Source organism: Epinephelus moara, chromosome 22 (genome assembly GCF_006386435.1).
Source record: "Epinephelus moara isolate mb chromosome 22, YSFRI_EMoa_1.0, whole genome shotgun sequence".
NCBI classification, from domain to species: Eukaryota; Metazoa; Chordata; class Actinopteri; order Perciformes; family Serranidae; genus Epinephelus; species Epinephelus moara.
The window spans coordinates 21,324,411-21,351,927 of record NC_065527.1 but is presented as its reverse complement, the minus strand read 5'-3'; the positions used below and the strand labels follow the sequence as shown (position 1 = coordinate 21,351,927).

General features: G+C 40.1%; 1 protein-coding gene across 6 annotated transcripts in view; it reads right to left on the bottom strand.

Moving 5' to 3' along the window:
• akap9 (A kinase (PRKA) anchor protein 9) overlaps positions 1-27,517 on the bottom strand; it is an 85,755-nt gene that overhangs the window by 17,997 nt on the left and 40,241 nt on the right. For 5 of the 6 annotated variants that reach the window (XM_050035393.1, XM_050035395.1, XM_050035394.1 and 2 more), the window contains 11 exons: positions 26,012-26,148; positions 25,634-25,794; positions 23,638-23,852; positions 15,547-15,709; positions 12,125-12,219; positions 11,632-11,749; positions 9,906-9,944; positions 8,721-8,953; positions 7,144-7,263; positions 1,304-1,480; positions 651-755 (listed from right to left, as the gene is read on the bottom strand). In XM_050035393.1, coding sequence (XP_049891350.1) covers positions 651-755; positions 1,304-1,480; positions 7,144-7,263; positions 8,721-8,953; positions 9,906-9,944; positions 11,632-11,749; positions 12,125-12,219; positions 15,547-15,709; positions 23,638-23,852; positions 25,634-25,794; positions 26,012-26,148 — 1,563 coding nt within the window. The remainder of the gene's footprint in view (positions 1-650; positions 756-1,303; positions 1,481-7,143; positions 7,264-8,720; positions 8,954-9,905; positions 9,945-11,631; positions 11,750-12,124; positions 12,220-15,546; positions 15,710-23,637; positions 23,853-25,633; positions 25,795-26,011; positions 26,149-27,517) is intronic. The other variant, XM_050035396.1, reaches the window with a different exon arrangement.

Below are 27,517 nucleotides of genomic sequence, written 5' to 3'. Positions count from 1 at the left end.
CTGTAAACTTGCAACAATGAGTCATGGCAAAGAGGATGAAAAATGGTCCAAAGCGTGGCTACATTTCAAGAAGACAGATGACAACAGTGCTGCTTTAATGTAAAATGTTACTTTTAAGTAAGGGTGGAAACACTAGCTATTTGCTGACAACATTTTTCAACAAAACATGGGCTTAAATTTCAGAAATGCCATGTATTTGACACTTTGCACACAAGTGCCACTGCTTCTTATCCAAGCTGCACATCTGTTACTGAGGGTAAATATCCTATGGTATAATAACTTTAGCGCCACACAGGCAGGTTTAACAGATTTTTTTCTTTGACTAAGAAAACCTAAATGAAAACTAGTGCTGTACAAATATTCCCTTGTTGCAGCGAGCCTACTTTTTTCACATATAAAATTGTTTTGGAATTGATAAGGGAACCAATAAAGAATCAGACCAATAAGCTGAACCACTAATGGCACTGCTATCAATAAAATCTTATTAATTCCCATCCCTCCCTGTAACGGCGCCACACTGACTCCAAGCCACACATTCATTCAAATAGACATTTCATTCCCAGCTGGATCTTCATCAGATTGAAATATTATCCAATTTAATACATTTGTGCTTCGAAAAACCTCAGAGTACAAACTGAACAGCACACTACCTCTTTCTCTTTCCTCTCCAGAGCTTCTCTCTCCGTCTGTAACTGAGCCTCCAGTGTGGAGTGTTTTGCCTCTGTGATGGATGCATGCTGCTTCTTTTGTTCAACCTGCGACACACACAAAAGAAACTATTCAGCACAGCAGTTATTTACAACCTGCGCATGAAGGCGTGAAAGAGCAAACTCTTGTGATCAAGCAGATTTTAAAGGATGCAAACTAGAAATGCACGTTTTCCATTTTGTACCCTTTATCGTGCAGCTTAAACTCTATGCCGTTCGTCAGCTGAGCAGCGGCACAGCAGATATTTTCTACACTGCTCTTTTTGTTCACTCACAACAGCCCTCCACGAACACTGGGGGGCAATCTTGACAGTTGCCAGCCATCACCAACAACAAACTGCCGGGGCGGCTGAAGTAGACCCACCCACACATTGTTCTCCCTCTCCATGCATTCCTCCCGTTCCTCCTCTAGCTGTCACCTCATCTACATCCTCTCACTCACACACACATACACACACACACACACACACACACACACACACACACCCTCTGCCATTCAACACAGCTATTGTTTCTCTCTCTTGCTTTCTCTGACTCAGTCTCCTGCACATCCTTCATCTCCCACTTCCCCCCTCATTCCCCCTCCCCTTCCTAACCTTCTCCAGGGACTCAGCGCTGGCCAGCAGGGCCTGCTCCAGCTCGCGGATGCGGCTCTCCAGCTTGTCAATCTCTTCGTCGCGCTCTCCCAACTCACGACGCAGCTGCTCTGAGCTGAGCAGCAGCTCACTGCACCAATCCGCCTTCTCCTTCAGCTGGGAGGTCAGCTGGTCCACCTGGTAGTGAGAGAGAGAAATGAAGGGAGCGGGAGAGAGAGAGGGAGAGAAAGGGGGGGGGGGGGTCGGTTAATGAGAATCGCTCTCAGACATTACTCGCTACAGCATAGCTGATACATGTACGGCTAGCTGTGAGGTCAGCTGATCCACCTGAGAAAGGAGGGGGCCGAGAGTGAAAAGAGGTGCAGGGACAGAAGGGAGAGAGAGATTTCATTCAGGGTGACACAAACCACAGAGCAGTACATTAACCAGGAGGACCGCTGGCAGGTAACTGATCCATCTGTGAGACGGGAAAACATCAGCAGCTCAATGAAGAGGTGAAGAAGGGTCAATGGGAGGAAGGTTTGTTTAGGATTATCCTAGAACTAGGAAATAAATGTACATCTAGATGGTAAACTGTACCTCCTGCTTGATTAGACAAGAAAATGCCGCTTCATGAACGACTGACTTTTTTTGTATCATGTTGTTTCAGAAATGCATTTTAAGGATGTTGTGACACAAAAAACTGAGTTTCTATTAGAAAATGACACTGTAGTAAGGCAGATGAATCACACCCCCTCACTGGCAGCCCTTCATTAAATATTAAAGTGACTAGAGTGTCGGATGGACTCTTCATGTGAGTACTTCAGCCCTGAATGGTCTATTTATATTTCTTTAGGCTTTACTGTACCAGAGTGCCCCTTGTGGTTCATTTATGGATGGAATTACAGTCATCTGTAGTGCTTTTCTTCATCCAATTTTTAGCTTTACGTTCAGGAAAAACGTGGCTGGAGACGTACTTGCTTTTTGCTTAAAACAAAAACATAGATAAAGTCGCAAGTAAAATACTGCTAAAATACGCAAATTCATATTAAAGGAATAATTCACCCTCAAACTGACCATTTTTATATCAGTCATGCCATGTTACCTTAAATTTGTGAGGAGAACTTTGTTTTTCTTGCATGCCTCCACGGCAAACAGCAAACGCATTGATTTATTGATTGATTGATTAGGGACCACGTTTAACAACAGCAATAAAGACATCAAAACATCCATTTACAAACTCTCACACAACTCATGCACTATAATCCAAGTCACATTTATCCAGTCGATGCTCAGTACACATTCATTTTTGCTAAAACCTTAGTTGTGGAGGCCGACTTCAAAGAGAGCAGAGATAAGTTACCTTTCGATTCAGTTTTAAATAGTAATGCTGCAGTGAAAATTCATGTGTTTGGAAAGTACTGGGACTACAACTGCATAAATGTGACTTGGATTATACTGCATGAGTTGTGTGACAGTTTGTAAAGGGATGTTTTGATATAGTTTTTGCTGTTGTTAAACACAGTCCCTAATCAAGCAATAAATAATTATTTTGCTGTTTTCTGTGGAGGCATGTAAAAAAAAAAAAGAAAGTTTTTTTGTTTACAAATTCAAGGTAACACTGCATTTTGATATACAAATGGTAACTTTGTGGGAGAAGTGTTCCTTTAATGTATTTGCATAGCCTATGAAAAATATGAAAAGCCTTTCAAAGTATGCAAAAAGTGGGTTTTATATAACTGTATCTAAGGACAGTCCTTATTTAGGATACTACTAAGTTAAAGTGAAGTGTAAGTATTTATGCATGTGATGTAGATACAGATGCTATATGTAAAAAGGCGAATGAATGGTTGCTCTTTTTAAGGAAGTTGAGAAGTTTTAACATGGACATCAATCAATCAATTTTATTTATAAAGCCCAATATCACAAACCACAATTTGCCTCACAGGGCTTTACAGCATACAACATCCCTCTGTCCTTATGACCCTCGCATGACATGACTCAACAAAAAGGTATTATTCTTTTATTGAGTCTGTCCTTTCTTTTTCTACGACTTGCTGGTTTGGAAGTCTTAAGTCGTAAAAATAGGAACAAACGGGGAAAAACTGTCAGGCTTCCTGATGAGGTGATTACTGGTGCTACCCTTAATGACGTTTAGCACTTGTATAAAGTGAGGGGCATCTCAAAGGCACACTCTATGTTTGGGACCCTCGATATCTGTTACATGTTGAGTTCCAGATGCTTCTATCAGGGAGGAGGTTTAGACTCCCCAAAGGCTGCACTAATAGATACAGATTGCCACTTATCTCCTCTGCTATTGGAATTTAAACAAATTATAACTCTGGATGTCATTTTGTCTTCTTTGTCCATGATTCATGGTGTCAGTGTAGGAGATATGGATCTTATGCTGTGTTGTGAATATTGTATTGCATGTATCTGTGTTGGACTACTGTCTGAAAAGCAAATTGCCCCTCGGGGACGTAAACTTTTTTTAATCTTGATTTTGATTCTACACTGAGCTTGTGAACACCCTACTTTACTTTGATGTTGAGTTTTACACTGGGACAGTAAAGGAAGAGACGGGAGGAAAGAGTGTTTTGAAGTCGCGTCCAGATGAAGACAAACACGACAGATAGGGATCAAACTGGAGAGAGGAAAAAGGATGAGAAAGACGGACAGTCCATTAATTGCTACAGGGTCGGGCGGGATTACTAAAATGCACTAAATGCTCTCTGGGGTAGACTGGACTCTACGTGTAGCTAGAAGCAATACCTTAGAGGTTACTCCATCCACCTGTAATAGCCACGGGAGAGAGAAGGAAGAGGCATAAGGGATCAGAGGATGGACAGTTCAAGGGCAAGAGGGGGAAGAAAAAGCACTTAGTGATAAAAACGTGGCAGCAGTCTCTGGAAATTATAGAAATAGTAGAGGTTATCTTCTGAGGTATAGCCTGTGAGTTTAAAGCAGAAATGAAACTGATGTATGAAGTAATGCTATAAACACAACTAATGTATAGCATGACTCAAAGCAACCGCAAAGGAAATAATTAAAGTCTCAATCTCATTTACAAAGGAACAAACAGACAGACCTTTCAAAGACTAATAAGCAGCAAGGGCAAATCAAGGATACTTTAGTTACAGGAAACACTTTGATAGCACTGTATACTAAACTCATATTCCCCTGATAGAACAACTGACTTATCTTGTCAAATGATGTTTCAGATCGGGCAAGTGAAATGCACAGAGGGCCCATAACCCAATGCAGCTTATTTTCTGAAGGCAACTGTGTTCTGTTATATTATCAAAAGGCATATGAGTTAAATTTCTGATAAACACGATGCCTTCAGAGTAAACAGGAATATAACGCTTTACTGTCAAATTATTTTGTCCTGTGCAGGAGCCAGTCATCTGGTTTGGGGACATAATTAGCGCTTCAATATGACGACAACAGTGTTGATCAAAATTACATTTCTCCTTGCCTGGAGTGAACTGGAGGCTAGATTAAAAGTGGATGAAAAATGACAAGGGAAAATTTATAACACCACACAGAAAGCAAAACAACATTGAGGTTAAACCTGAATTCAGTTACTGCTGTGATGAAGGAGACTGATGCACAAAAAGAAATATCTTCTGTTATTTCTGTTACTGTCAAACAATCCTCAATATTTCCTAAATATTTTTATGTACAGTGAAATAAAATTGTGAAAATGTGACCATCAAATTCAGCCAACAAATCAGGACAGGACAAAGAACCAGAAGTTACATCGAACTGACTTTCGATAGCAAAGATTACTGGGAAGACTAGCACCATTATCTGTAGAAGTTAATCGCGATCCTATAAACAATACATTTTATGTTAGACGTGTCACGGTGCAGGTGTAATGTGCCTGGCGAGCTCATGTTTTATGCCTCAGGCCTCCCTCCGCTCAGACAGATTTTCAGGTGGACTGGCCTGGGTCGCGCCAATCACAATTGTTAATCTGATATTGACCGTGTTTGATGCTCACGCACCCTTGCGCTGAGGACACTATGGAGAACATAAACCTAGCTTTGTGAAGAAGACCACCGTCAAGACGTTTGTGAAAACAACAAAGATGGCTGCAGCTGATGTGGAACTTTCCACTTAAGTACTACTTTCAAATCCTGATTGTGAAAATGGCGACACTTGTTCACAGACATACTGATGCCACATCATCACAGCTCATCTCTGCAAGCCATAGTCATAGTTGATTGGTTGTAGGTCTGTCCACTTGCATTTTGATCTACGGCCGTTGATGATGCCTCTTGGAAATCCCAAACAAACTAACCCTGAGTTGCATTTGTGAATTTATCTGGCAATGTCAGACCAGGTGTAATGTGTGTCATTACTGAATTGTTTTTGGCCACTTGGGGGCAGAGGAACAAGGTGTGAACACATTATGGACTTATAATAATCTTATAATTGGATCTGGCAATGTTGGCAAACAGTCACCTATTTACACATCCAGCAGATACAGAGCAATATCAATATTAATTTGAAGTGGAAATATCAGTCTCTTCTGCTGCTATGTTCATAAGCTACTTGTCCTTCTGTTGTTTGGTGCTGAGCAGGTTAAAGTGGGTTTTATTTGAGCTTTTAAGCTGAAAACAGCGATGGGGAAACAAGGTTGATAAAAGCAGTGAGATTAAACAAAACAATGATCTGAATTACTAAAAACACTCAGTAGAGCTGAGGGGAACAGCGCATTGAGAGGATGATAAACCTCTGTGTGTTCATCAATAAAAGCAACACCTTTTATGTTACAAATCTTCACCTGATCTGTTGTTAATATAAAAAATTTGGTAAGTGCAACCTTAAGCGAAATCATTTGAATTTAGCCTGTAAGCTGTCAGCAGTTGTGACCTCCTGACATGAGTATTCACTTCTGAAATGTGATATCAGGCATTACATTACATACCATGTATTTGTACTTATGTGAAAATGCACATCACGCACAGGCTGCAAATGGCATACTTTTTTTTTTACCCCAGCATGGACTGCAGCTGCCATAAAAAGTACATACTGTTATATGAAATTATAGTAATACTGCTTCATATTCATAGTCGTAACTTGCTTGTATATCCGTCACAGTCCATAACGCTAGATTTGAAGCAAAAAGAAAAAGTATGCCATTTGGACCACAGCAGATCTTAACATTATCTTGGAGATAGAACAAATTACCATTCGCAGAGCTCCCCAGAGACAGAGGTCAACCCAGAGCTCTGCTGTTGTCACACTGTAAAGCATGTAGTTTAAACTTTCAAGATATAACTGCACATTTTTTAAATGGTTTGTGATTGATTGATTAAAATTAGTGCAGCATCAGTCAGCTGTCAATGACACGGTCGCTGAAACGGATCTAACTAGAAAAGCATGCTGGCTTGCACGTTGCAAAATAAGACTAGATGCAGTAGAACATCTTGCCATTTTTGCACACTGCATTTGTAGTAGTAGATCTTTTTCCAGCATATTAAATAGTATGGGAATTGGACACACAACATTTTGTATGTGAGTAACAGATGCAGCAGAGCAGCGATTAACTTCAGCAAATCTTTTCACTCCCACTGTATTCTGCATTTGATGATCGTGCAAATAAAACCCACTATTACACAACTCACAAAGTATCACAAGAACAAACATTAATCTCACTTCTTCGTCTGAGTAACACTCCCACTATTTGGTATCATTTTCGAGGTGGCGCAGGTAATTCTACCAGCTCTATTGTTCTGCTGTGTGACTCTCAGCTCAGTGCTGATAGCTACAACAACAGTGTTATGTTCAGAAAATAAGCATCTCCATTAATGCCTGGTCCTCTGGCAGAGAACAGAGCTTTCTCTTGTTACCTCTTGGTTTCTTTGCTCAGAGCCAGCCTGCAGCTTCTGTGGATTCTTCAGCTGTTGTTCCAGTTTTTGGATCTCCTGCTGGAAGAAATCTCGCTCGTGTTCTCGGTCCACAGCTTGTTCCTGGACACCAAAATAAAGACAGAAATAGGAAAATGTTAAACCAGATCTTCAAGACAGGCTTATCCTATCAGCAAAGACAAATTAACATTTTGAGAAACAGGTTTCCTTAATAAAACTGCTCTTTTTTTGGGAAAGCAAGTGTCTATGTGCTGAATTTTCCTCCCTTACTTACAGTTAGTCGTCTGGTCAATGTTACACAAGTCTGAAGTGAAGGAGATAGTTTTAATGGGATCATTTAACTGTTATTAAATCCTACTTGCTGCAGATTATGATGACTGACAACTTGAACAGAAGTCACCTTTAGGAACACCAATGCAAACACCTGTAGCTACAGTTGAGAGTTTGCAAAAGTGCTTTGGGTGTTGCATAATCTGCAGATTGTACGCCTTTGGGCGACCATCTGATGAGGTAAGCACTGACATACGGTGCCATTGTTGTCTTTGTTTACTTCAGTAACAAAAGTTCAGGCAAATGTCACATAAATGTGAATACACAGAGCAAATGACACGTAGGTGACAGAAGCATTTCTCAAAAATGTTTTTAAGAGAGGCTGAAATCCAGTGAGTCTCCATTTATATAAGAATCATAATTTTCTCAGATGATGATCAGAGAAAATGTTTGATGATCTCATTAACCCACGCTGTAAACACACAAATGAAATCTAGATTTCCATTTTTACGGAACGCTACAGAAAGATGCGTCTGTCTGTCTCTATGAGGAAGAGGATTGGACAAATAATCTAATTAAAAAATGACATGTTTACTAATGTGCTCATTTCAAATTTGTGCGTAACCAACATCAACAGGACAATAGAAGGAATCTGCATTCAAACCCCATCTAGACAATGACGTGCCAACTCCAGGCCAAGAGAACCAATTATGACGACGGGAACAAACTCATTAGCCCATGAGCCGAATATGACGTAGATCCCCCCGCCCCTGAAATTATGAAATCACCAGGTTGGCTTTTAGATATTTTGAATAGCTTGAGCCTGAAGCTGTAATATGAGTCTTTAGCAGTTATCTCTTCCCTGACTTCATTAACAGTGAGACTTTATTAACCAGCATTCAAATTAAAGTCTGGCTACATTTGCAAAAATGCAAACTAAACTAAACTAACCTGTCTACTCTAACATAAGGTGCTGCCTGCATTATATCCAGTCACAAGAAACAGTCATCAGCACATAGAGCACTGAGCATATGACTTGATAAATGAGACTTGAGTTATACTGCACAAGTTGTGAGAGAGTTTGGAAACAAATGTTTTGATATATGACTTCAATTCATCAAGACCTCTCTCCATTTGGGATTCTTTGTTTACCATGGAGGCATGCAAAAAAAAAACCCCACAAAGTTTTCTTATCACATTCAATGTATTCATTGATTGAGGAGTGAAGTATTCCTTCATATAAGCCGCACAGCTACTTGACACTAGCGATCATTTTGTTTGTCACTTACATCGAGGAACCTCCTGTTCTTATCCAGCTGTTTCTCCAGTGCTTGGACCTGCTGTCGGAGGTCTCCGCTCTCTGTGCTCTGAGCGTGCTCCAACTCGACCACCCTGTTGACCTGCTCCTCCAGCTCCACCTCCAGCAGCTTCACCTGCTTCAGGAGGTCGGCATTCTCCTTCTCTGCCTGACGCTGGACCTCCACCTTCTCTTTCATCAGCTTCTCCGTCTCCTCCAGCAGGTCTACAGAATACAGTGGAGGATGGAGGAGAGGTTAGGTATCACTGCCTGTCAACTGAAGTTGGCTAACTTCGATTAATGATTCATTCAGGTTTGATTTCAGTGACAAACAGGATGCTGAGATGATCTATGGAAGAGTCTGAAGTCTGTGAGCCATGTGATTAGATTTAATTGTTTTTTTATCATGTTGTTAAAAAACTTCCTTATCTGAAATGTTGCAGTTTTATATGTTGTGGTCACTTTTACAGCTTCTGAATACAAGGCTAACCTCAGACTCTTCCAACATCTCAGTCAACTTCCCAACATACAGTAACGCCCCGTTACTGAACAGGATTCCCCATCATGATGCTTCATTGCCTGTCCGCTGCCACCAATGAACAACCCACACCGGTTCACCCAGGATCAAACCCCGCAGGATTAGTGCAAAAGTAACAAGGTGAAAAGTGCATATGACAGAACAGACACGTGGACAGCCCAGACATTGCCATATCCATGCCCAATAAGCATTTACAGGCAGGGGGAGAGGGACTTCCTGAACGGCCAATCATCTCGCTCAAAGATATGCTGTAAGATCAGCATCTACAGATCTAAAATATATGTTACGGTTAAAAAAAGATGCCTCAATTCAGAATGCAGATGATTGACAGTTAGGAAATAATGACTATGTATGTGTCTTAAGATTACTTTCATTTCGTCATGCTAAAATGAGTGCTAACATTGACTCCAAGACAGTAAAACTGACGAACTGGGACACAAATCAATCAAAATGAAAAGCTGAAGCAAAGGTTAGTGATTGAACTGAGTGAGTTTGTGAGCTCATAGCAAGCAAGCTCCAAGCTGTGTTGGTGAGTTGCTGGATTAGGGTTAAAGAGATAAACTGTCACTTGGCTACAGTGAGACAATTAAAAGAACATATAGTAGATACATGACTGAGCCATGCTCAAAGTGGACACACCTGCTTCAGGTGCTGCAACCATTGCAGCTTCAACTAGGCCTACAGGAGAATAAGAAAGCACAGGAATGTAACATGCTCTTGTTTTTGTCATGAACAGGAAAACTCTCAGATAAAGAATAGAAAAGGGTGAAGGTAGAACAGCACTGTGTGTTTCACAGCTGCAGGTTAAAGCTGTGGAAAGGATGCTGTGAAAGGAGAAAATTTCCCTAATAGCCCTTTTGATTTTTTACCCTTAGATACTACTTTTAGATACTCACCATTTTATCAGAGAATGAACTCATGGCATACCTTTCTTTTCATCCAGGGGTAATAACGCAAGATTAGTAGGTAAAGTCATTAATCTTCATGTTTCCAGAGCACGTTTTTCCGGAAGCCAAAAACAGCTGTGCTTGCAATCTTTTTTTTTTTTTTAAATGACGTTATACCGAGAACAAGGGTTAATTATTTTGGTACGTCAAGATAACCAACCACCAGGAGTGCCATACCAGCACACACAGATGGTGTCTTGACAACTGTTACAACTGATTTAAGATGAAAACGTCAGATGAAGGAGTGTCCATTACTGATCAACACATCAGACTGTACTTCAATCAAGGTCTAACACAGGCACATATCGAGCTGTGTCTTTCTTCCAGAGATAACATTTAGACATGACAGTGATCGTAAAAGCTATTATCAGCTGTGATCAACTGAACCAGACACTCATTTTTTGAGTTCTTCCTAACTACTCTGAGATTTCAAGAAAACGAAAGTGATAAATTGACTTGTTATCTCAAGAGCTCCTCATTTTGTTTTCTCGAGACTGGACATAAATTACCCCATGATCACGAGAAAACAAGCTTCGTTATTAAAAAAATAATTGCAAGCACTGCCGTTCTCAGCTTCCAAACTTCTTGGCAAACACCTGTACATGTATGACTTGTGGCACAAATACTGGTGGCAAGTGTGAAAGAAATGTAGATAAGACTTTCCTCAGTGTTGTTACGATGAAAAAACATTCTAAATATGAACATTTGAACTTTGGTCTGAATTCCTGTCGCTGACAATGCAGTCAAATTGTGGCTCGTAAATTGTTGTTATTTCCATTAGGCCACAGCAACACTAGAACAACAACGGAAATCAATATGAGGCCTGTGAACCTTTAAATCAGAGCTGAGGCCCTGTGTAGATGCAGATCTGGGTACTATATACCATCAATATACATAACTTTGAAGGAGGTGCTAAAAACAGTGATAACTACTATGTGGCACGCAGCTGACACTGACCCTGGGTTAATGGTTCACACCAAATTAAGCTGTAAAGTGTAATTCAGGGAACAATTCATGTTTTAATTTAGGTGAGTTGTTTCTCTTTTGATACAACTGTGTCATACTGTCAATTGAAATTTGAGAATTAATAAAAGAGCACAAAAGGTTTTATGTTTCTTGATTTTTCTGTACTTGCTTTTATTGTTGATACGCACCAAACACCAAAGAATTTCTGTGTATGTGAAAACCTATTTGTTAATAATCTAAATACAGATTCTGAGAGATTTTGTGTTTTGGTTTCTTCATCTATTATCTTTGGCATAGTAACTATGGCCTATAATGCAATTACATTCACAAAATCAAAGATATTTAGTGTTTGGACGTGGATGTGATTTCCTAATATTTCCTTTAAACTGTAACAATGACAACTTCCTAAAAATCGGTATATATTTTCAGTAAGGAAATTCTGGGATACGTACGAAGCTCGCGGGGCCCTGCATGCTCCCTCATGGCGTCTTGTTGCCGTGACAGCAGCTCACGCTCCTCCTGCATCTGAAGCCTCTCCTGCTCCAACTCGTGCAGCCGGCTACCTGTCACCTGCATGGAGAAAAGACCGTCAGTGTCAGCCTGAAAGAAAACTCTGATATCTGTGTTAGATATGGGCTGTCACTTAAAGGACTCTCTATGTTCTATATTGTGAAGCTATATTTGACTTTAGCTACACATATAATACTTATTGTTGGTTCTGGCCTTTTAACAGGATTTCTTGATGATAAGAAAAAGACCAGACTTACAACCTCTATCTATCCTATCTTCCTCATTGAATCTTCAGTAACTCTGCTTACACGTGAGTCACTACTGTTCGGCGCCAGAGGCAAAATTGAAAAATCTACCTTTAAACGTTGTCAGGTCTTGTGCCATCATAAAAAAGGTTAATTATTTTTCCTCCTCCTTGCAGCTGGAATGCCTCACCTGCAGCTCCTGCTCGAGGCTCAGCTGGAGCTCTTCCTTCTGACGCAATTGCTCCTCCAACGCAGCCCGTTCGTCCGTGTAGCCATCAATCAGACCTGAATTTGCACATAAGCAGGAGGACAAATAAAAAGGGTGTTCATATACAAACTTTCCCTTTCATAAAGTTATTGCCTCTTTTTGATCCTTTAATTCCTGCAATCACTTAACAGAGGAATTAAGAGGAATTATCTGGAGCCTTAAGTCTAGCTTCAGTCACACACACACACACACACACACACACACACACACACACACACAGAGGGCAGCCATCCAGATGAACGAGCACCTAACAGCAGGATACAAAATCCAAGGTTACCAACAACACAACCGCAAACAAAAACACACATACATAAACGCAGAGGCACACAAACATGCATACAAATGCAAAGATGAACACCAGTGAGCATGTCTGACCCATTTTGCTTGACATGAAGTACAAGACTGAGCTGTAAACACAATGAAATGCTCCATCATTACTGTACTACTCTGTCACAGGTCAGCAAGCATTAAGCACCAGGATGGTATTCAGCCCGTAGTCACAGGGAAATGGGGGTTCGCACACACTAACAGACTAATGAGAAACCCTTTATTCATTTACTGAAACTGTGACTTTGGCGTAGAGTGAGACCAGCTCTGCAGGTAACATTTACATATTTCCTGATCTGACTCTTGTTTGGAGCTCACAATGTGCTCTGTGTTATCTAGAGGAGGCACAAGGTAAATGTCACCTGTGCTGTCAGGTGTTATTTCATCGACATCCAAGCAGGAACCAAGGCTGTGTGTAAAGTTTGCCTAAGGAGGGATCCCTCCACGATACACAGCCATCAGATGCACATGATTACCGACTTAAAAACACTCTCCACTACCTACACAGAGCTCTCCTGGGAATATATAATCACATTTACTCTGCCAGACAACAACTCCACATCTTCATATTGTCCAACTTAGCCCATTTTCCCCTTGTTAAAACATAACAAGAGAAGACTTTCCATCCTTTTCACTGACATATAATACGTCCCGTCATCAGTGAAGAGGATCTTTTTCCTAGGTTGAGCCTGTCTTTTTGGTTCACTCAAAACCAGTTTAAAAAAGGGCCGCACCCTGAGCTTTTACCTGCGTGGATCATGCACACAATAGGAGGCGAATTATCATATCATTGGTATTTGTACAAGTAGATGTCCAAGAGATTCAGGCTACGCAAACTGCAAGCACTCCTTTAAAGTTAATGAAGAAACCGCATGCCACAGGATCAGACAGGCACAGCCGCTCTGTGACTCTTTAACATGAAATAACATGATGTTACTACGGGGTTGTAGTGGACTTAAAGCGGTATGAGATTTTTATGGTACAATAACAGCCTCAAAAAATATTGACATCATTAATGGCAGTGGCCCATAACGGGAATGAAAACAGAAGGGTTTTCTTTTTGGCTAAAAAAAAAAAACGCCTTACTATAATTGAAAATTTAAACAATTTTTTATGGAAGTATGTGTAAAAAAGTCTCCCTTTTGATTATAAATAAATTAAATAAAGTTGAGATTGTCCATCTGGTTGCATTTTCTATCAATACCATAGATAAAGAAATGTACACGCTATGATAACGGTCAATTTTCATATCATGGTATACCATGAAACCAGTATACGCAACCCCAGGGTGCAGCATTTATTCTCTATTACAGCTGCAACTAATATTCGATTCACTGATATGTCGACTGACAAATGTTTACCGGCTACCATTTTAGTAACTGAGCGATCATCTCAGTTTTTTTCCCAAGCAAAAATATTAACTGTTCTTTGGTTTCAGCCTCTAAAGTGTGAGGATTTGTTGCTTTTCTTTGATAAGAAAATGTTTTCGGCTGTTGGTCTAGGTGAAAACAGGCAAGATGGTCACATTTATTTAATTATTCAAAAACTCAGCAGATAAACAGACATTTAAATAACTGTTAGTTGCCCTGCCTTTTCTTTATAATGATGTCCCTTTTATTTTCTAACACTCACCACATGCTTTATCTGTATCTGCTGTAAAACTATAAAGCATTTTATGACAGCAAATATTTGCCATTCTTCAGCACCTCTATAAAATAACAGAAACACACATCATACCAGGATACTACTACAGATGATTTAAGATTAGAGAAAAGCAATAAACTCACCATTGTTCAGTGTCTACACAAAGCCAGAAAGAAAGAAATGACTATACTTCAGCTAAACTGTGTGAGGGACTTAAAATGAGCCCAGTCATCTGGTGAGTGAGAGAGTGGATGTGTTTCTAACAGTTGACCCTAGTGGACCAGCTGTCTCTGACATGGAGGGGACATCGAGTTAGCTGTACCCGCAGCAAGATCTCTCAAAGCACCTAACTGTTGTTAAACATTGGTAACTGACTTCCCGGTTAATTGAAGTTAATCAAGCTTCAAGATTTTACTTTGTTCTCACACAAATACCATCACCTCCAGACACAAAGCCTCATAATTTAGCTGTCAGAGGCAAATCAGAAACAGAAAATAACATTGGTCGTTTTCTCACCACAGATGGTCTCACACTCTCCCTTTTTAACAGCTGATCCCATCACACCCTGTAACACCCCCCCTCCCCCAAACAGATGCACACATGCCTTTTCACTGCAGCTCCTCCTTATGCTCTCTGTTTTCTGTAATCATTCTGACATACAGACACACATTCGCACATCATCAATTAGAAAAATAGAGAGGTACTGTGTTTCTTCCTGTACGGAGGCTGCATTGAAGAAGATGGTTTTTCGAAGCTGCAAAAAGTGGATGATGGTAGGGTTGGGTATCGCTTAAAAAAATTCAATACCGGTACCCTTAAAGTGATGCCGATACCAATAGAATACTTCATATGATACCTTTTTTTCTACTTCATTTGATACTCATTATGTAAATGGAAGCATTCAGTTAACTTCTTTAATTATCTGATTACTTTTGAACGCTACGGTGGCATCTATGGACGCTGAAGTGCCAACTCTGTAAAATACATCGCCTTTGACTTCACCACACCACAGACTGTATGGATTGTAGCTGCTGCAGTAGTGGGCCAATCACATGTTGCATTAAATTTAAGATCACTTGCGGTGATTGGCTTTGAGTTAAACCATACAAATTTTTTCTAGATCTGGATACAAAAAAAAGCACAAATACAGGTATTGTGTTGACTGTAGAAGTCTGGATACTACATGGTACTGTGTTATTTCACGCCATACCTTAAAGGTATCGAGTACCCATACCCAGCCCTACTGTGCAGACTTCCTCAGAGACATAAAAATTGACCAACACTTACCTAAAGTACATGTCGGAGAAACTCATTTGTTTATTCCGTGCACATGGTAATTCCTAAAAATGTTCTCATTGTCCAGACAAACTCACCCTCAGCGCGGTGAAGTTCCAGAGCCAGCTGCTCGCGTGCCCGGGCCTCCTCGGACAGCCTCTCCTGCAGCTCCTCCTGCTTCTGCAGCAGCTCGCTCATCTCCTGGTTGTGGCGGAAGGACTCCCGCATCAGCTCAGTCTGGGTTATCCGGGCATGTTCAAGCTGAGAGGGGAACAGGAAAGAGACGGTTATTCCATCTTTTGAAGGGTTCATTGCAAGACCAAAGCGTTGCAACTTGCAATGTGTTGGTCTTTTTAATCTATATTGCCATTCAAATAAAAGCATTTTAATTTTTGCAAAAACCCAACAGTGCATCTTGGATTTCCTTTGTCTTCAGGAAAGATAGTATCACGCAAGAAGAACAGTTAGGGGAAGGAAGACTTGTATTAATAAGCTTAGAAGAACAAACACTGAAAATGAAACGTTTGCCCTGGAGGGGCACGCCACCGATTTTACACAACAGTTTAATTGTCACAAGGAGAACTACTCCGCTGGTGTCAACAGCTGTACAATGTCTTTGGTGGCCAATGATGTCATCTTAGCTTGGACTCAAGATTTACATTTTTTTAAATGAAAAGCCTGTGTCGCAAATTGGATGTGTGGGGTCTGAAAGAAGTATCTATTAAGAAGGCAGCAAGGATCTAATTAAAGATTTTATTAAGCTGCATTATGGGAAAAGTTTTTGTTTCTCTCACATTAATTATTTAATCTTATTCCTCATCATTTACCACTTTCAGCTGAATCAAACACTGATGTAATTGATCGTATTACTGCACTACAAACCTCTGCTGTCCATGTTAATGATACAGAGCAAGTTGTTCAAATCTAACAAAATTAAAATGAAACTCTTTTCTACATATAAAAAAAATTAAGTCTCATGTAATACATAAAAGTGGACCACAATTAATTGCTTTCAATGTCTATTTGATACACATTACACATATACATTTACTGTAACATAATTACTGAATCCAGAAAGTTTTCCTTCTAGTATCAAAATATTGATTTCAACCACATCTTCCAGCCCATTTGTTCTATCTGCATAATAAATATATAAAGTAAGTAAGTAAGTAAAGTAAGCAAATTGATAGATCAAGTTAAAGGGACAGTTCACCCCCAAATCAAAAATATATATTTTTCCTCCTACGTGTTGTGCAATTTATAAATCTAGATTGTTTTGGTGTGAGTTGGCAAGTGTTGGCGATATCAGCCGTAAAAATGTCTGCCCTCTCGCTAATATGATGGAACTTGATGGCACTCGGCTTGTGGTGCTCAAAGCGCCAAAAAATACATTTGAAAACCTCAACAGCAATGTGTCTTTCTAGAAATCATGACCTGTTCACTCAAGATAAGCCACAGACCTGAGGAGGAGTTTCATGTAGGAACTATTTTTTCTTTACTGAACTACAACCACATCCCTACGCAGAAGGAAGCGTGCCTCTACTGGTAGCTCACCTAGCATCACTGAGCTAGTGAACTGTACAGCTTGGCCAAGAAGGAACCCATTAATGTTAATATATTGCGCAGTCCTGAACGCAAGCCTCTTGTTCTTGAGTGGGTGCATGCTGTTGAGTTTTCAATTTTTTTATTTATTTTTTTGGCGCTTTGAGCAACACAAGCCAAGTGCTATTTAGTTCTTTTATATTGGAGAGAAGGCAGACACCTCTACGGCCGATATCGTCAACACTCGCCAGCTCACATCAAAACAATCAAGACTGATGAACAGCACTACAGGTAAGAGGAAAAATATTTAACTTTGAGGTGAAGTTTTCCTTCAAGCAATTTACCTTTAACTTACTAAGACATCCATTTTATTGTCACCTTTAAGGATACACTATTACAAATTGCAAATTACAAATACAAATATGCATGTGCAGACAGACTTTAATGTAAGTGCACTGGCACTGTACAAAAAAGCCACCTATGTAAATGTCAATAACAAAATGAGGTTAGGTGCAGATGTAACCAAATGATACTGATATCACATTCGTATAATGACCTTCAGGTCAGGTGTCAAACGGCGTTTTATTTTTGTGGAACAGCTATGACATATGACCATATTGCAATAACCTGTCGACACACTCGCATTCATCCCACAGTTAGTTTCCATAGATTCCCATATCTCCCTGAGCAAAGGTCTCATTGTTACATTATGGGAAGCAGGAAGTGGTAACGTGACCCTGCCACAGATGTCATATAATCTTTCACCTACTGATTCAAAAGAGCTGCTGTGCTCCTACATGGAATGACATTTAACTTACATCACATCTGCATGTGCAGACCTGAACGGCATGAAACAGGCGGCAGTAATTGTACCTATGAAGTATTAATCAACAGCACAGCTCTCTCCATCTGTTTTAAATGACACAAACCTGTCCAACACAGTACAGTTGCCGGGTGTAAACTTACTGTGTAAGGAGGAGTGGGCAGGGAGATTCTGGAGATAACCTTAAGAAGGTGACCATTAGTCCTGTGATTGACATGTGAGATTTGCGTCTGCACAATGACAGCATTCTTCTCATTCAAGGTGCTGGACATTGGGAAAGGTCGGGGAAGGGGTACACGAGATTCCACCTCGTACACATCCTGGTCCTCCCCTTCCACCCACGCTGTGCTCCGCATGCTTGAGTTCCAGTACGAGCGGTAGGAATCCATGGTAAAAGATAGACGCAGGAAGGGAGAACTTCCAACCTCGGTTTATTATGTTGGAGCTGCTTTACTGGAGTCATCAAAAGAGGTTTCCATTTGCCGTGATCTATCAGGCTGAGCTGTGTAACCACAAATGAGAATAAAGTCCAGTGGGGACTGAAGCAGCGAGCAACGCTGTGGTTAGCTCCAAGCAACAGTTTCTATGTGTTTGCCACACACACAAGAAGAGTAAACAGATGGAGAGGGTGACATTCACTTCATCTCAATCACATGCTGCCAGGTGGAGGTAGAACAAGTTCCAGGTAAATATTGAGAGAGAGAAAATCATCCGGCAACAGTGAGAGTTAGTGTCATAGAAAAAAAGTGTCATCCTCGATAGCAGGTGGAAGTCATATCCTGATCCGGCAGCTTAAAAGGCATTCCTGAACACGACCACAGGAGGTTTGTAAACACAAAGGCAAACATTTCTTCTCTTGGTGTCCTCTTGAAAGAGCTCCAGCCCTCTGTTCTCTCTGACCTTCTTTCCTCAGAGTGAAACCATATCATGCCGCTCAGTAACACTCACACCCCCACATATGCTCCGGCTTGCTCTTCTCTCTCTCTCTCTGCTCTCTCTCTCTCACTGGAGATTCATTAACAATACTATGCCACCGTAGCAACCCCGACCTGCAGGGAAGCCTCCCAGGGGCCCCTTTTAATTGTTTAGTCCAAGCAGCAGCCGGCCGAGGGTGAAATGACAGGGCTTGGATCTTAAGTATTTCACTCTTTCCTTTCTACTTCCGTCTAGGATTGCTGTCATTCCCTCTCCACGCATGCTCCCGTGCTCATGATATTACTCACTGTTGCCGGATCTCTCTGTCCTGTCAGGCGAAGTTTATTTACCCAAGGCAGCCTACTGTCACTCTGTTACACTCATGTTGCCTCCATCTACCCACGTGCTTTTAAAAAAATGATTAAATCCCAGACTTCCATGTCAGTTTTCACCACTCAGAGCAAGAGCAGCTTCCACTTCCTACTTTGACAGCACATAGCAGTATAATGTTCAACAAAAGTGGGAGGGGAGCAGGTGTGGCTTCTATCTTTAGAGCCAGTGGGCCAGGTAGGTTTGCAAACACATCACAGAATCTTCACACACACACAAATAACCCACAGACAACACACGCCCTGCCCACAGAAAGCTGTCAAACTGGATTCCCTCCCTATGTCCTGTAGCTACATAGAAAAGTAATTAAGGCGTTCTGACATGCTGCCTCTCGGTCCCACCTACTGTCTCTGTTTGACATGTCAACCATGACTGCACATGGACAATTTCCACGTCTCACTGAGGCGTCTTACCGGCAGACTGTGGGAGTGAACAAACGCCGTCCTCATGCAAATAATTTACAGCAGTAGTTTAACAAAGATACTTAACATTCCTGACCGGCTTGTTACATCAATCTCTGTTCACGACGCTGTTCCTCAGACAAGACGTGACGATCAAGCACCGCTCACAGACAAGACTAATGTATGTAAGATCAATAGCAGCAGGAAAATCATTGAACAAACCATTAGGAGGCTTTGTTGATTACAAGTTTATTGTGCTGTAAATGGTGTGTACTTGGAGATGTAAACTGTGTATTCTGCTTGTAAAATGGAGAGTGGTTCCTTAATGGGGCTGCAGCTGACAATTATTTTAATTTATTAGTATTATCTTGACTAATTTATTATTGTTTGGTCTTAAAAGTGTTAGAAAATCATCAAAAATCAACCGAATTCATGTTGACTTTGGCTGCAACTGACTATTATTACCTCCGCCAAGGAGGTTATGTTTTCGCCAGCATTGGTCTTTTTGTCTGTTTGTTTGTCTGCAAAATAACTCAAAAAGTTCTGAATGGATTTTGATGAAATTTTCAGGAAAGGTTGATAATGGGACAAGGAACAGATGATAAAATTTTGGTGGTGATTGGTTGAAGCAAAGTGGATAAAATAATAAAATGGCGGGAAATCCGAGCTGCTTGGCGGAGGTCTGCGCTCTCCGAGTGCTTTTCTAGTTTTCATTTTTGATTTATCTATAATCAATGATTAAAAATGCCAAAAAAAAAAAAAAAAAAAAAAAAGGAAAAATTCTCATTACAATTTTCCAGAGCCCAAAGTCATGTCTTGATATTGCTTCATTGGTACAACCAACAGTCCAAACCCCTAAGACTCTTCACTCATGTTTGACATTTTTGCTGAAAAAATGACTGAATCAATAAACTGTTTATCAAAATAGTTGGCTAATCAATTAGTTGACTTACCGTTGCAGCTCTAATGTTGATATATTCAATATTCAATATTCACAAAAACCTACAGTCACAGAAGACAAAGAAAACCAGCAAATATTTACATTTATGAAGCTGGAACCTGTGAATTTTCTGGCATTTTTGCTTAAAAAATATTTAAATGACAGATCAATCATCAAAATTGTTGTAGATTAATCAAATTATCATTTGAGTTTGTGAAGCTAAGGTATAAATATGTATATTCTTGATTACAATATATTGTATTGTAATTGTATTGTAATATATATATCAATATATTGATATGATACAAATTAAGTGAAGAAAACCACCAAGAGGATGCCCAAGAAAAATGTAGAGAGGTGTATAGCTGCAGCAATTAATTGATAAATTGATTAATTTACAACTATTATTCACCATATTACTGGATAATTAACTTATCAATTTGACTAAATTCTCTAATGCCAGCTTCTTAAATGTGAATATTTTCTGATTTCTTTAAACCTTTATGACTATTAACTAATACCTTTGGGTTGTGGACAAAACAAGAAACTTGAGGATGTCATCTTGGGCTCTGGGAAACACTGATCAACATTTTTAACCATTTTCTGACATTTTATAGAACAAACAACTAATTGATAAATCGAGAAAGTAATCTACAGATGAACTGACAATAAAAATAATCGTTAGTTATCATAGTAGTTAAGATACTGTTTTTTTTAATCATCATTTTGATGTCAAATTTTGGATAAACACAAAGTAAAAGACTGCAATATTGCACTCAGGGATTTCTTTTAGTTAGTAGGAAGAGAGTATCAGTATAAAACTGCACTTTAATGTGTGACTATCATTCTTTTTTTTATTGGTGCCTTTTGTGTTCACATCGATGTATAATTTGTGAAATATAAGACTGCCGAGAATAGGTACTTTTTTTTATGATTCAACAAGCATGTCATTGCATTTTAACAGTATACTGAGAGCAGCAGAAAACTGAGTGAACTTTAATATCTCTTCATTTATCACGGTTAAGTGGTATTAAACAACGTTATCACACATTTTCCTAGTTTCCTGGATTCAAAATGTGGTGACAGCCTTTAAAAGCATCCAAATGATTCAATAAATAAAATTCTACCATCATGCTCTCTGCTGTGTAGATGGAGGCTGAACAACAGTGATGCTCGGCTGGAAATTTCTTTAAAGCTATTTTTAGATCGGCAAGATAAAACCCATCTCAGCGTGAGTAACGCATGAATTTCAGCCAACGGGAAGATGTGCTGCGCAGTCAGTTACAGTAACACATTCAATGGCCTAGTTAAACTGGCCCCGTCTCTGTGGGCTGACACTGGACGCAGCGGGAGCACTATACGGACAGCCTGAGGGGGGGTGGAGTTGTTCTGTCCACTCCTGACTACGATAGGCTGATCGACCGGACAAAAGCTCAGTGTAAATACAGCTCGTATCTATAGGCAACCACTGGGAATGAGGCGGCTCTTTTGTGTGTGAATTCTAGACAGGCCAACTTTGTTGCCGGCCACATTCTGCAGTCTCATCCCCATTATGCCTCCATGAACAGGCGTAGAAACCCACAGAGGGAGTGTTGAGTGTGGGTATTTAAATGTTTTGACAAAGCCTAAATGTGTCACTGGAGCTTTCTGCACAATCAAACACACACACAGGACTGTTCATGAAGAGTTCCTCTGACATCTCAACCTGAAAAGATCCAATGTCTCTGAACAAACTACGACAACACTAGAGTACTGAAAAAAGTGTTGAGCATTTAAAACTGGCAACAAATGTTTGGTCAGATTATGAGGCTGGTTTTGTCATAATTTGATTAAATTATCCTAATCTATGTAAATCAGGAAACTCTTCTGATTTACGATGGTTTTAATAAGCAAACAATAACTTTTTTAAAAGGAATAGTTCAAAATATTGGCATGTAAATCCTTGTTAAGGAACAAATTGTACATCAGTTTTTGTACAGATTTATTATTGAGGACGTTAATTACTAAGATCTACTGAAGATAGACAGGCTAGCTGTTTCCCCCATTTCAAAAACTCTATGCTGAGCTAAGATAGCCAGCCACTGGCTTTTTATTTAACATCCAGATTAGAGAGTGTTGCCGATCTTCTCATCTGAGACTTAGGAAGTTGTTGTTGTTGTTGTTTTTGTTAGCTCTGTTTTCAGGTTTTAGAAAATCTAGGCAGTGACGGAAGACTTTGTCCAATCACAGGTCATTTAAATGAGAGGGTGTTCTTATTTTCTCTGTACAGCACTTTGGGACCTCAGTGGTTGTTTTAAAGTGCTTCATAAATAAAGTTGGATTGGATTGGATTGGATTATTTGCTGTTCCACAAATACAGATGCGTGTGCACATCCCTTCGGTGAGAGCCTGATTCAATGGAAGAGCATCCAGTAGAGACAGTTGCTACTCCAGCATTGGCAATGACTGTCTACACTGCAAAGCAACTCGAAAAAAGGAAGATGGACAAAAAGTGGGTCTGATGACAGTGTGTCATCTCAAAGGGTTATAAAGGCCCATAATTTTGCGGAGAAAAAAGGACAGTAATTTGCGTAAAACTGCCATTATATAATGGCATCAGGACCACAATCACAACTGGAATGATTGATAAGACTGACAAGTACTTGTAGAGGTTACTGTATAAAGTGCACGCGTGTGCCTGTGCCTATCTGGTCGGAGGTTCATAGGACAGAGAGGGGAGAGCTCCAGAAAGAGGGGGGTATTTTCAGATTCGTTTGAAATGCTGTACCTGGAAAAACTGCTTACCACAGCAAGAGGCAGGACTTTCTCTTCTGTGCACCAATTATTGTTTTCAGTTCAATTAGGAACTTGAGACGTGCCCAGACACAATTGGCTAATATCTATAAACACATACATGCATATGAATGCAGATAAATCATAGTTAAATGATAGTCGGTGGGGTCTGAGCCAATGCGTTTGCCTCTTTTGCTCTCCACACAGAGTGTTTATCTGCAGGGCAACCAAAGCCTACTCAGACATGACTGGTCAGTAATACTTGGCCTAGAAACAGAAATCAGAATGCTTCCATACCAAAATCTTGTCTCACTGCCAACAGATTCTGCATACATATACAGATATCTGTTTATAGAGATCAATAATAAATTGATCTCAGGCCACTTAACCAAAAGAATGTTTGTACCTGGTTGGTGGTGTCGGTGATGGCCATTAACATCTTCTCCAGAGCCGTTTGGAGTCGGCTGCTGATGCTCATCAGATACTCCTCGTTCTCCAGTTGTGTCCCCGCCCCCAGCAGCAGGGACACCTCCAGACCCTCGTCAGCCTCCGTCCCCCCGGACCATTGACTCATATCATCTGCAGTGGTCTCGCTGCCCTGGCAGCTTTGTGCAGAGTGACCTGGCATGACCAGAGAAGAGAGAGCAGAAACATATCATACACAGACCTGATGTATATTATACTGTATACAGACTTAACTCTATTACAGGGGGCTATTACAGTTTCCTTATGAAGTTTGCAGATGTTTATGTTTTACCTGCATGCTAACTTTAGACAAATAACCAAAGATACTGTGAGAGAATAAGGAGCACACTCTGCAAGAAGAGTAAATATTTGGTTTCCTAAAACCATTTGAAGCTTGCATGACTAAATGAACTGATGTAAGGCTTGGTGAAGGACAAGTGCAACCTTTAAAAAAATGCTAGTCTTGTGTAGTTTATATTCAGGACAGAACAGGAGGCAAAGCAGTGCTAAATATATAACCATAATGAGGTTGTAGGCGCATACATCATATGGTTCAAATGAGTACACAGTGTCACGCGACTGTGCCTTAACACTACATGACGTAATCTGCACGTTCACAGTCTCACAGGGATATCATGATAGCAGCAGGCAGCAAGATGAATCAAAATTTAAGAGATCTGAATCCACAATACCAATCTTAAGGTGCATAACGTCAGCAGGTCAAATACAGCAAGTCATGTGCAGCCCAATAAACTTACAAAGACAAACTGGCATATCAGATTATAGGAATATTGAAAATCGTGAATTAAACAAGGACAAAAGAGTCCCATGAACACCTACAGTACAAACAGGATTATCTTGTTAACACGAGACTTTGTTGTCTATAGCTCCCATGGAGTCGCCACCTTCAGTTATAATGAGCCATTCAGACGGCAGGCAAATCTGATATGATCTGACTCACAGGACAAACTGTCAAAGATGTTATTTGCATGGGATCACAAAGAATTTGTGCGTGACAACATCCATACGCTAACTGATGATATGTTGTTCCATTATATATTAAAATCTCTAAGGTTGCTGAAGAGAGAGAGGTGAATACACTCTTTGTCAGAACAATAGCATCATGTAGTCCTGGTGCAGTATTGCTCCGTCGCACCGGAATATATTAGCAGAAGCTTAAATTGCAGTCATGGCAGCTAGCAACACTCTGGACAAGTTGTGTTGAAAGTTCAAATGTGATTTGAAGTTCAACTCTGGACCAATTAAAAGCAGATTTAAAAATGGCAATGAATGTGGTTTAAAACAGATTTGCACTACTTAGTATCCAAACATTTTTGTTATGCAGAGCTGCAAGGATTAGCCGAATAATCAATTAGTCTGTTTTGATAACAAATAATTGTTTTCGTAATTTATTTTAAGCAAAAAATCCAAACATTGGTTGGTTTCCTGCTTCTTATATGTGAGAATCTGATGCTTTTCTTTGTCATGCGTGATAATAAAGTGAGTAGCTTTGGAATTTTGGGCTGATGGTTGGATGAAATATACCATTTGTAGACATCACCTGAGGCTCCGGGAAATTACACAGGGCATGTTTTACTATTTTCTGACATTTTATTGATAAAACGATTAATTGTGAAAATAATCGGCAGATCAATCGATAGTGGAAATAGTTGTTAGTTGCAGCCCAATAATAATGCAAACTGATTCTAAGCTCTATAAATACTGTGGTGCCGTTTAGTGAGTGCTGACAAAACTACAGTTTGAAGGTTTCTCGTCTGTTTTCTTCTCCTGTGTGTTTGCTACAGTACAAATCTCACCTCCAGCTAACTACCAACATCTGAACTAACATATTTGAGTAAATGGGCAGTTGACCCCTCTGCCCAAACATAAACACCTGCATTTACCTTAAACTATTACTTAGACCTGATGTTACTTGCCTGCAGCATAAGGTCTGACGGGTGCAGCCTGCTGTCCTCCACTGGAGGCGTCACGCAAGCTCTGCATGTGAAGTCCCATAGTTTCCTCCGCAGCTGCTGTAGTCTTCAGGACATCAACCAGCACCTGACTGAGTTTATCATTGGCCTTACGCAAGATGTTTCTGTAAGCACACAGTGAGGATGAGTTTCTTCTAAGCATCTGTAGCGCTAATGAAAAACAAAATGTTGGCTGGCTAAAAGAAAGTCTTGATGCGATTAACAACATATTTGTCACCCTATTAAGTCTAATTTGGCTTCAATTAATATAAATCTTTGGAGCATCTCCGTACACAAAGGTTTATTATTAGGAAACAGTACGAACACAGTGTCTGTCACTACCTTTCAGTGTCCTTATCAGAAGACTCTCCATCACCCTGCAATGACAGTTTGCCTCCACCAGCCTGCTTTACTCCTGACCCGCCTGGATCTTCCTCTTCCTCAACTTCTTCTTGACCGTCTTCTCTCTTCTTCAAGGCCTGGACAGGCAGCAGAGAGAACACAGACAGCAGTCCCGTCATTGCAAAGTTGCAGTTGAACACAAAGACTCCTGAAAACTCAGAGCGGAAAGACAGAGCGGCTGTGTGTGCGACCATTAGTAAAAGTGCATTCAAATAAGGCACGGCGAGGGGGCACGTAGACACAGTGCCCTTTTTAACGAGCACACAGACACACACAAACACAAAGACGCACTTCTGACTCTCTCGGGGCCGGGAGAAACACTAGTATCTTTGTGCTGCTATGGCAACAGGTGCACCTGAGGCACAGAGACTTGCAGAGGCGACAGCTCCATCTTCTGAGAGCACAGCAGAAGTGCAGCTCTGCTTCTACAGCCACTTCACTACCAGACACTACGCTGTGCACAGACTGCAGATGAGCGAGAGTGGCACTGACTTCAGTCAAAGAATCAGATCATAGCATCTTTTGAATGACACTGTTTTATAGTTATCTAACTAACAAACAACATACAGTGTTGTACAAATGCCTGTAAAGCTTAAAAATCTTATTGACACAAAAATGTTCCCATTTCTTGTAATTATTTTGACTCCACATTCTTTAGTATGCAGCATTAGCATTTTGTCCATCATAATTAACGTACATTAACATGCCAATATATATTATGTATGTGTTAACAGATTTAAAGTTACATGAACAATGGTATTAAAGTTTGAATTAAGTCTACTGACATGTTAAACAACCAAATCATTCTTTATGGGCCTAAAATATTCACAAAAAAAACCTCAAAAAGTCTATTAATTGTTCCATCATTTGTAATGTCATTTATTAGCTTGTTTTCTAAAACTGAGAATTTAAACCTAAAATGGCAAGAATTTAAAATCCAGAACTACTACAACCATATTTTTTGGACCTAGGGGACATTTGAGTTTTGTCCAAAACAAAAGATCCTTCTGGCTTTCTACGTCACGTTTATCAGACTTCACAGTTCATCTTCTATGGACCAACCAAACAGTGTTCAGCTTGATGAAATTCTTTACATAAATCTATTAATTTAGAAGAAAATAAGATTATAATCTGTGTAAACATCTCAATCGAGTGTCATCAGACTTTTCTCATCATAACAACTCATCTGAGCCAATTACTGCAGCTTAAGAACTTTGCTTTTCACTAAATTATCCTGTCTGAATGACCACCAAGAGTGTGTTGAAGCAACTCATCTCACAAAGAACACTGAAGCTGACAGCCGCTGCTATCACAGAGTTAAAGCTTAATCATGCAATAAATGGTTAGTGAAAGCCTGGCAGGCCCTGGGATTAGCTCTTCAAGGCATGAGGGGTGGTTTAAAGAAATAATCCTAAATCAACGTGAGGAAACCAGAACATGGAGAGT